The 10,853-nt window shown below is 44.9% G+C and overlaps 2 protein-coding genes across 2 annotated transcripts in view; both read left to right on the top strand.

Annotated features, from left to right (window-relative positions):
* Window positions 1–1,711: 1,711 nt before the first annotated feature.
* On the top strand, window positions 1,712–7,821 carry LOC101591995 (oocyte-specific histone RNA stem-loop-binding protein 2-like). Its single transcript, XM_004643290.1, has 6 exons — window positions 1,712–1,755; window positions 4,235–4,330; window positions 4,430–4,534; window positions 5,134–5,286; window positions 5,411–5,531; window positions 7,723–7,821. Exons 1-6 carry the CDS (start codon window positions 1,712–1,714, stop codon window positions 7,819–7,821), a joined length of 618 nt encoding a protein of 205 aa, XP_004643347.1.
* Window positions 7,822–9,054: 1,233 nt separating this feature from the next.
* Window positions 9,055–10,853, top strand: part of Fam53c (family with sequence similarity 53 member C) — a 14,105-nt gene continuing 12,306 nt past the window's right edge. The window contains exon 1 of the mRNA XM_004643258.2: window positions 9,055–9,109. The gene's annotated coding sequence lies outside the window, so the exon portion shown is untranslated. The remainder of the gene's footprint in view (window positions 9,110–10,853) is intronic.

The raw sequence follows: 10,853 nt of genomic DNA, 5'->3' as shown, positions 1-10,853 counted from the left end.
TTTTTTTTTTTTTTTTTTTTTTTTTTTTCTCTTTTGGCTTTTTTAAGACAGGGTCTTGGTATGTAGTTCAGGCTGCCTTCCAATTTTTGGCAATATTCTTGCTTCAGCCTCCTAAACTCTGGGATTACAGGTGTACACCACTGTGTCCAGCAATCATGACTTAATTTCTGCAGCCCTAGTATTTAGTACAGTGATTGCAATATATTAGACACACAATAGTGTTTATTCAAGAATGAGAGTCAGATAGTCAGGCATGGAGGTACTTGTCTGTATTACCAACACTCAGGAGGATGAGGCAGGGGGATTAGTGCGAGTTTGAGGCCAACTAAAAAGATCCAAGTTAGAAGGAGATTTATTATTTATATTTCACAGAAGACAAATCCTAGACTAGACGACTCTAAGGGTCACATAGTCAAAGCCATAGTCACTTATATCCTGATCTGGGATAATTAAACAAACCCGTTTAGAAAAGCAAAGGAGGTAAGGTGTAAAAATGAAAATGGATTTACCCAGACAAAATGCTTAGGTTTGCAGAATCACTAAGGAATCTGTCCAGCACTAGAGATCTAGGGAAATTTCGACAGATGGAAAAGGAAGCAGTTCATTCCAGGAGCAGATGTAACAGCTTCCTCTGATTGGACCTAAAACCGGGTCCGGAGCCAGATTCCCTCCTGAATGAAGAATGAGAAAAGTTTTGTATATGTGATCTCCGAGTTCTCACCAAGAAAAAACGAATCCTGAGAACAGCACAGTCCGTTTGGCGTCTCCAATTCCCTCCACCTTTCCTGGCTAAACAGATCAAGGTGCAGGAGGGGCGGCCGCAAGGAAGGAATCACAGCCCGGCTGGACGGTTAACTCGCGCTTCCCCGGAGTGGCTTGGCCTTTCCACTGACACTTGAACTCACCCAGGAACAACTTCAAGACTTTAAAGATGGACTGAAGAGAGAACTTTCATTGGTTCAGGACCACAGAGCCGTATATCCCTGACTGGAAGAAACTCAAGTCTTCTAACTCGCAGCAATCTCCACCAAACCTCTGGTCACCACGATGACAACGCAGTCTCCGTGATTTCCAGGCCGAGACCGATGCGGACTTACCTAATAAATATGGAGTTAGATTATCCTTCAGAAGAAAGAAAAGAGAGTCACTGAACACAAGCAAAAGAAATGAAATCTGAGGGAAAGAGGCTTGTTTGACACAGTAGGCCGGAGCTACGCCCGTCATTACTCAGCTCTAGCGAGCTGACCGAAATGCAACGCCAAAGTCTCTGACCATTCAAACCTTCCGCTCTCCCATCAACCTATCCCCGCCCGCCTATAGGCTATGTTAGCCAATCGCTGCGCTGTCCCCTCGCGCTCCCACGTCCAATCGGTAGGCTTGTACTTCACCCGGGGTAACGCACTTGCTCTGAAACGGGCATCATTTGCTCTAACCACGAGCCAAAGCAGGATGGCGATTGGCCTACCAGCATTAAGCCCCACCCAAAGGGAGCCCAACGCCCCATTGGCTCTTGCTTTGGCCAATCGCCACACCCTTCCCGTCGGTTTATTACCTTAGGCCCGTCAACCCCGGGAGATTTAAATTGTACCTCGCCAGCGATGACCATTTGATAGGATAGTACTAGGAAAGATTCTTTTGGGTGGCAGTGTTTCTTTTTCCTTGCTTCATCTTCGTGTCATTTCTCTTTAATTTTGCTAGCCTTCGGGCCGGGATGGAGGATTTACCGCCCGCGGTTCAGGAATCAGTGCGTGACAGGTGTGTGGGTTTACGCTGAATGGCATAGGCTTTTCCACTGAGGTTTCCTGTTCATTGTCTTTTTTTTTTTTTTTTTTTTTTTTTTTTAACCGGGGATTGAACTCAAAAGCCTGAGTTTGTTTTTTATTTTGTTTTGTTTTTGTTTTTTGGTGGAACCGGGGATTGAATTTAGGCCCTTGTACTTGCCAGGCAAGCGCTTATTCTACTGAGCCATCTCCCCGGCCCTCATTGTCTTTTTAGAGCGAAGCATCTGAGACGCTGTTATAAGAGTAAAAAAATATTTTTCAGAAAACAGTAAAAGAGTTGAATCGCGTGTTTGCGTATTTTTTGAGATACTGGGGATTCAAACCTAGGGGCATTCTACTGAGCTAAATAAACTCAAGCCCTTTTATTATTTTGAGACGAGAGTTTCGCTACATTAGCCAGGCTGGCCTTGAACTTGTGATTCTCTTGCCTCAACCTCCCAAATAGCTGGGTTTACAGGCATGCAATACACTCAGCATCTTAACGTAATTCTTACCAAGGTCCAGGAGATCCCAAACTTTAGCTGGTTATGAAAATTATTTTGTATTTTGTATTTTTTTGCAATACAGTAGTGGGAACCTAACAGGGCTAAGGGCATGTAAAGCAAGTGCTCTACCACTTACTACAGCCTCAGTCCTAGGCTTTTTGTTTGTTTTGAAATAGAGTCTCACTGTGCCATCCAGGCTGGCCTCAAACTCCAAACTCTTGGCGATCCTCCTGCCTCAGCCTCCTAACCGCAGGAACTACTGGCATGTGCCACTATGTCTGGCTAGTCCTAGGAATTCTTAATGTCAAACGCTTGCTTTTAAATACTATGAGAGCCAGGCATTGTTGAGCACACCTGTGATCCCGGCACTCTGGCAGGCTGAGGCAGAAGAACAGGTTCGAGTCCAGCTTGGGTAACTTAAGTGATTTAGTGAAACCCTATCTCAAAATAGGGAGCTGGGGATACAGCTTAGCAGCACAGCACCTGCCTGGCAATAGCAAGGTTGTGAGTTTGATTTCAGATCCAAAACAAACAAACAAAAAAAACCAATATCTCAAAACAGGAAATAAAAGGGGGCTGCAGAATATGAAGACCATGGGTTCAATCCCTGGTACTGGAAAAATAAATGGTGTCAGTGTCATGGTGAGTACAAATAAAACTGGCCATGAATGTTGGATGATGGGTTGGTAGCAGGATGTCATGTACAGGTCGGGGTCTGTTTCATTGGTATAGCACTTGCCTGGTCTGCAGGAGGCCCTGAGTTCAATCTCCAACACACACAAAAAAAAATGCAGTGTGCATAGTAACCACTGGAGATGCTGTTAAAATACAGGTTCTAATTCAATAACTCTATGTTTTGGCCAAGGTTCTGCATTTCTGAAAAGTTCTGATCTGATGTCATGCCTCTGTCCCTCCTCGCCTTTTTTTTTTTTTTTTTTTTCTATGATAGAGTTTTACAAAGCTGGGCCTGGTGCTGCACACCTGTAATCCCAGCATTCAGGAAGCTGAGGCAGGAGGATCACTGTGAGTTTGAGGCCAGCCTGGGCTACATAGTGAGTTCAAAGCCAGTCTGAACTACATAGCAAGATTGTGTTTCAAACAAAACAAAACAATGAAACATACCAAAAAAAAAAAAAATGAGTCTTACCATAGTGCCTCTAATTTGAGGCCCCCAATCTTAGCCACCTGAGTAGCTGGGATTACAGGTACATGAACTTGTCCAGCTTGTGATGTTCTTCCGTGTATATCTGAAATCTTTCATAATTAAAAATGTTTGAAGTAGCCAAGTATGGTGGTACATGCCTGTAATCCCAGGCAGGAGGATCACAATTGATTGACCTAATGGAACCCTGTCTTAAAGTGGGGAGGAGCTGTAGATATGTCCCAGTGCAAAGACCCTGGGTTTAACCCCTCATACCAGAATTTAAATATATATATATATTTATTTATTTATGGAACCGGGGATTGAACTCAGACCCTTGTGCTTCTACTGAGCCATCTCCCCAGCCCCTCTAAACATGTTTAAAATATCTTTTTTTTGTGTGTGTATGTGTCTTTTTTTTTAAAAAAGCATTTATTCTAGATGAAAAAGAATTGTGTGTCTTTTTGAGACAGGGTCTTGCTATCAGTTCAGGCTGGAGTTGAGCTCACTTTGTAGCCCAGGCTGAGGTCTTGAACTCAGTGATCCTCCTCCTTCAGCCTCCTGATTGCTGGGATTACAGGTGTGGTGGCTTAAAATATCTTTGGAAGCCCTATAAAATGCAGACTCCTGAAACTGATTCAACAAGTCTAAACTGAGACCCAGAATTATCAAAGCCTCCAGGTACTACCCATACCAATAGATTGCAGACTACACTTTGATAAGCAGAAATACAGCTTTTCTCTAAAGTCATGGTCTTGTTGGTGACAGTGTCTGAGAGGTGCAGTGTACTCAGCAGGTGTTTATCCTAATACCTTTTTAATCTGTAGAAATTGCTTTCCCAGGCAGGAAGAGTGCGAAGAGTCTTTGTGCTCTGGGGCAGAGACAGTAAATGTGGGAGTCAGCACAGAGCCTTGTCATAGCACGTAAGTTGCAAAGTTAGTGTGAAAACGAAGTGAATGTGACAGAGTTGATTGCTGTTTGATGACTATAATTTTCATGGAGAACTGTATATGACCCTGCAGGTGGGAAGTAGAAACAGATGAAGTTGTCCTACAGCGGCGGCAAAAGCAGATAGACTATGGCAAATGTACACTTGGTTACCAGTGCTTTCTGCAGCAGGTTCCCAAGTGAGTACATTTTTGGATAGTCACAAGTGTGTTGGCCAAGTGGCACTGGTCAAATCTCAGGTGTTGGAAAGATATTAGAACATGAGTGCTCTAACCAATCGGTAACATTATTAATTCTCTCACAATCTAGTCTCCAAAATAAGTTTTGGAGATTTTCTCAAATACTTTGCCCATAAAATGTTCAAAGTTCTATTTTGGTTCCGGATGAGGCTGTTTTATTCCTAAACTTATTTCCCATGGCCTCACGCTTGAGCTGTCTTAACTAATTGCAACATACTCAATTAATGTAAGTTACATACATATATGCAAAATAAATATATGAAAAAATAGCATGGATTGTAAAGTTATATCAAATACTATCTTATATATTGACTTCTGAAGGTGGTGTAATGTAGATAATTGACCCTTTCCAGGAGAAACAATATTAGGGGAATGGAAATTTTACAGTATAATTTGATTTGAAAATTCACTTTTTCTGTTGGATTAATCCTACATCCTTCTAGTGAATTCCTATTTTTAAGGGCCTGATTCACTATGATAAGCAGTAAATCATATCCCTTTGCTTTGACCTCCATGTGACCTCCATTTGTTGTTGCCAGAGCACAGCGACAACCAGGGATTCACCCTCAAACACCAAACAAGAACAGGAGATACAGCCGTCGTTCCTGGGATGCTCAGATCAAGCAGTGGAGAAAAGCCCTACATACCTGGGACCCTCCCAGCCTGCCTCTTCAGGGCAAGGGGACAGAAAGGTATTTTAGGCATTCCTGGTTCATTCTGTGAGTGGCAGCTGAGTCCTACCACTCTCCACTTACTTGGTGGAGATTTGGCTTTTACTGTGTGCATTTATGTTCTCTGACTCTGCTACCTCCCTAGGAAGGGAAAGGAGAGTCTCTTAGAATCCATGGGTTCTACTTCTCTGGATGAACTCCTGGGTGACTGGCTCCAGGCCCTGGAACCCTCCAAGAATCTGGATGGAGGACAGAACACTGCCAAGGTAGTATTCTCTGCTGAAAGCTATTGGAACAAGGTCATAGATGGTGTCTGTCTGACTCACTAGGGCACAATTAAGGTGGCATTCAAAGAAGTGGCACAAGAACAAAAAAATACAGAGCAGCAGGAAAAAGTGGCAGGACATGAGATTTAAAACTTGAGAGCTCAAAATAAATAGAAATAAAAACTAAAACTTGACAGGCCGAAGAGATAGCTAAGTAGAATAAGTGCTTACCTGGCAAGTGTAAGAGCCTGAGTTCAATCCCCGGTTCTACAAAAAAAAAAAAAAAAAAAAAAAAAAAAAACTTGAGCGCTCAAGGACTAGGGATATAGCACAGCAGCAAAGTGCCTGCCTGGCAAGCACAAGGTCCTGAGTTTGATTTCTGGTAACACACACACAAATTAGAGTAGCCAAAAATTGAGAGCTCAAAGTCACAAAACAATATTTAATTATGGACAGAAGTGTTGGCTGCTCTTTCTGGCTTTATTTTTGGTGGTACTGGAGATTACATCTAGGGCCTCACACATTTTAGCAAGCACTGTAGCACTGAACTGCATGTCCAGGCCTTTTTTTTTTTTTTTTTTTTCTTAAGATGTCACTAAATCACCTCTGCTGGCCTCTAACTTGTGATCTCCCTCAGCTTACCCAAGAACTGACTTGACAGCCTATCCAACAGACATGCATCATGGCTTTGAACAGAGGCTATTTTATTTTTTTATTATGTTTGCAATACATAATAATTCATCTTGGGATATTACATATATATACGTATATGCATCATACACACACACATCAAATCTTGATCATTTTTACCCTCTTCCACCCCTTCCCCTGAGGTTCCCTTCCTACCTCCAAAAGATCTACTTCCCTGTGTCCTACCATCTCTTTATTTTTCTCATTATTTATATTTTGGGTTTCTCATATATGAAAAACCATGTGATAGTTAACCTTCTGTGTCTTACTTCACCTAGAATTATGATCTCAAGATCTGTCCATTTTCCCACAAATGTGTCAGATTTATCCTTTATGGCTCAGTAATACTGTATTGTGTGTACATGTACCATCCCCTTTTCATTTGAGAAACTATTTTAGCCTTGGTGAAAGGAAGTACAATTTTCTTTTCAAATGAGTCCTGAAGCCTTACTGGCAGTGTTTTTCTTCAATTTTTCAGGTTTTTGCAAATTTTTAGTGTCTCTTCTCTTTTTCTTTTTTCCCCCCTATATTTTTTTTTAATTTTTTATTTATTTATGTGGGGGGGCAGCTCAGCCCACCAGGGGGCGGGGCTGGCTGGCATGTGGTGCTGGGGATTGAACCGGGGTCCCTGTGCTTTGTTAAGCTTGGTCTACTAGGTGCTTTAGACCACTACTGAGCCATCTCACCAGCCCCTCCCCCTATATTTTAGGGAAGGGTCTACAGGGTGTTCAGGGTCTCACTACTAGATCGGACTCATGGTGATCCACCTGTTTACAGCCTCCCAAGTGCTGAAATTACAGGCACGCGCCACCACATCTAGGCTCAGGCTGGCATGGCAGGTCTGGGGATAGAATCCCAGGCCCCTGTGCCTGTTTGCAGGTGCTTTAATCTGCTGAGCTATTTGGCCAACCCTTTAGTGTTGTTTCTTCTGTTGTTTTGCAACTGAGCCAATGCCAACTTAACTTCAACCATTTAACTTTAGAAAGTGTTATTAGTAACAATTGCCTAGTGTGAAAAGCAAGCACCGAATGGTTTCAGATTTTTTGATATAAACTTTGCCTATCAAACAGGCAGTCATTTAACCTTAGGTAGTTTGTTTGCAAATGAGATAGTTTTCTCATTGTAGGCAAAAACAAGTATATTTTAAAAAGAATATATATTCAAAATATGTAGCACAATCCCTGGCACATAATACATACATTTAAATGTTTATGGGGGAGTCAACCCATGGCATGTGTGCTACAGCAGGAAAGGAAATCATATCACCTACACATCATGGCCTCTGGCTTTCCTTTTTCTCTTTGCTAAGAGGAAACTGCCAGGAAATAATAAATCTTCACTCTCATTTTCTTTTTTCTCTTTGAAATGGATCTCACTATGTAGTTCAGGCACCTGGAACTCTGTGATCCTCCTGCCTCAGCCTCCAGAGTGCTGGAACTATAATCATATGCTACCACACCTGCCCATGGTCTTAATATCTTACTTTCCCTTTCTCTTTCAGTTTGCAGACTTGGTGGCTCCAATTTCCTGCCCTCTCAGGCTCAGTGAGGAAGACAGCAATTCGTGTGTCCCAGACTTGGATACAGCAGAAAGCATTTAAAGAAAACATGTCTTTCGGGGGACTTGCTGCTAAATGTGATAGTGAAGTCACTGGTTGTACTACTTTCCAAAGAAAGAAGGAAGGAAGGAAGGAAGGAAGGAAGGAAGGAAGGAAGGAAATCCAAAACTCTTGCCTTACAAAATGATCACAACATGAAAGCATTCTTCAAAATTTTCCCCTTTTTCTTTCTTCTTTTTTGTTTGATGGTGAGACTCGTGTTTACAGAAGAGCCAAAAACTATTTACCTAATTTCTTCATCTACTTAATCTACATTAAGTCTCTTTAAAAAGGACTGGAACTCTCTGGCTGAGATGGGGGGTGGTGGTAGTGGTGAAGACTTAATAAAAAGGTGGTTTCCTCTTCTCGAAGACGAAATATAGCGCCGTCAACATCGTTTGTCCATCTGCCTTTTTCCTCCCTTCCTTTCCATCTTAAGCGGTCCAGCTGTAACCGCCGTACCTGCCCTCCTCCCCCAGCAACTGAACCGTCTATGATGTCATAATCACAATCCCATTACCTCATCCTGCTGGGGGGGGTGTGGAGGGAGAAGAGGGAATGCAGAGCCCTTGGCCCTCCTCAGCTTTACAAAGTGTTCTGGGTAAGGGCAAATTACAGAACCAAGTGGGCACGCCCCCCGTAACCCTTATAAATACTGGGTTTATTGGTTCGAGCAAATCCAGCAGCTGACGAGGGGGTCCACGGACTCAGAGTAGGCCCTAATAGGCGCTTGGACTACATTTCCCAGGAGCCTTCACGCTACGGACCGGTCCTTTATTGGAGGCAGAGGGGGGTTCTTTCAGAAAGGTGGCCGTATGGCGCTGAACAGGACAGCAGGTGAGAGGCACAGTGCTCGATTCTATTAAGCGGCCTCGAGGAAGTAAGAAGTTGCAGCTGCGCCGATGTAGGGATGAAGGGTGGGGACAATGGCTTTGTTTACCTTCGTCCAACAAGGCCTCCCCTGCGAGTTCCAAGATATGCCTCCAACTGGGTCCGTCCACGTTCTTCGATAATTTGGAGGGGAGATTCGTTAGGAGTAGAACCACTTCATCCCTAAATCAAAGCGCCTCAATCGTTCCCAACCAAGAAAGTCTAGAAGACTTCTAAGAGAAAAAAAGACACAGGGGTTGGGCCTCAGCGGGCGGTTTACGGGGATTCTGCGAGCCAGATCGCTTACCCTACTCTCCTCAGTGGCCGTTTGGTTTGTCCCGATGCCTTTTAAGGGCACCGTGGGGCGAACGGAGCGCTCAGAGCTGCTCTGGCCGCGGCCCTGGGAGCTGGACCGACCGCGGTAGGTAGCAGAGAGCAGGTGGCCCTGGGGCCTCGGGGCGGGCATCTTGACTGGCCCTCCTTTCTCTTTCCCCTCCCCCAGCTCAACCTCCCGCGCGGTCAGGCCTCGAAGGCCGCCTCCGCGGGGAGAACACGGGACTCGGTGGGGGAGGGGGTGGCGGAGTGCTAAGTCTTAGACCCTCCCCATCCCCTGCGTGTCCTGAGTTTGCTTCCCGCGGCCCTGTGATGGAACTGGAGTGGGAAGAGGAGAGCGACAGTCCCCTCTTAGCGAGCCCTGGTACCCCCCCGGGGGGGGGGCAGTAGAAGCCTCGTGCCCCACCCCGCGGGGACAGGCAGTAGGGCAACGGAGGGAGAGGTTAAAGATTGGAGGGGGCCTAGCCGTTTGCTTCTTCGTCAGAGGGGGGAGGGGTGCTCGTCACTTGTCACCCCTATACCCCCCAGAACCTATATGAAGAGCATTCAGGTCCCCACTTACCTGCTCTTGCACCTCCCTGCCTCCTTCATGTTTTCCTTCAGTCTTTCCCAGAGGTCTGGTGTTGGGACCCGGGGGGAAGGTCCCTAGGGCATATGTGGCTCTCTCCCTTGGCCTGACTTGATCCTAGGTTGTCCAGGTTTCAGCACAGCCTCAACATCCCTGAAACACGAGCAAGAGGGGTTACTGCCATCGAATAGGATAGAAAGAGGAGATCCAATCTTTATTTTAGGGGGCTTATGCTGGAGAGAGAGAGAGCTTGGGCTGAGAGTTTGGCCTGGTGGGGTTGCTGGGAGGGCCTACTGGCCTGCTGCTCTGGGAAGAGCTGAACCTCGCACCAGTTGTTAAGCTGAGAAGTTTTAACTTGTTTAGTGAGTGTTCAGGGCTGTCTCTACCCTTCAGATATACAAAATGGAGAGGAAGGAAGGCGGCAACAGAGGAGGGCTTCTTACACTTTTTTCAATGCCTGCTTGAGAAAGAGGAGGCCCCTCGCAGAGCTGGTTTGCCTTCTTTTGTGTCCTGGTTTGATTCCTTATGGCTTCCGTTCTGTTCCCCCTCTCTGTCTGGCCTGTTTTAGGAAACTCAGGCTGAGAGTATCAGTTGCGTGGTGGTAGTTGCATTGTTCCAATTACCGCTGTGTGTGGCCACATCCCAACAATTAAAGTGCAGAAAAACACAAAATCACTCTCTTCACTTGATTCTAAAGAGGGTTGCGAGTTTGCTATTTGTCCAAATGCCTCATGGAAAGCTTGAAAGAGTTGGTTTCACTCCTTGCTTCTCAGGACTGGTCAGCCTGAGGCCTGGGGTCTCTAGGGTAAAAGCCTGCAGTTAGCTTCTCTCTCTGGTTCATCTTTGAGGGCAGAGTTAAGGATCCAGGAGCAGAAGTGATATAAATTGTAGCTTCTCTCACAGGAACGTAGGGGAAGCAGTTCATAGGCGCTCTCAGAAAGCTGGAACTTAGTTCAGTGTAATAGTAATAATTATGCATGAAAATGATGGTTGATTATAATGATGATTGGAAAAAAATGATTGACTTCTGAACTGTTCTTCCAAAGAACTCCAAGTACAAGTACATCCAAGTGTTACTTCTTTTCACTACTGTGTGGCTTCTATCTGAGGTAGGAATAGGGCTGAGATAATTTCCCCTCATTGTAGAGGGTGATCTGCCCCCAAGGTCACAGAAGGAAGAGCCATCCCAAGCTCCCTTTCTTTGGAGAACAGGTGAGGGAAGGTTGCATCTAGCCAGAAAGAGCCCATTGTCTTCATCTTTGGT

Source organism: Octodon degus, unplaced genomic scaffold (assembly GCF_000260255.1).
Source record: "Octodon degus isolate 3935 unplaced genomic scaffold, OctDeg1.0 scaffold00169, whole genome shotgun sequence".
Taxonomy (NCBI): Eukaryota; Metazoa; Chordata; class Mammalia; order Rodentia; family Octodontidae; genus Octodon; species Octodon degus.
Note: the sequence above shows the minus strand (reverse complement) of the source record. Positions and strands in the feature narration are given on the sequence as shown.

Coding starts and splice junctions, on each gene's coding strand:
- LOC101591995 (XM_004643290.1), top strand. CDS start 1,712: ATGGAGGATTTACCGCCCGCGGTTCAGGAATCAGTGCGTGACAG. Junction 4,331..4,429: donor ACAGAGCCTTGTCATAGCAC/GTAAGTTGCAAA, acceptor ATGACCCTGCAG/GTGGGAAGTAGAAACAGATG. Junction 5,287..5,410: donor CAGGGCAAGGGGACAGAAAG/GTATTTTAGGCA, acceptor CTACCTCCCTAG/GAAGGGAAAGGAGAGTCTCT.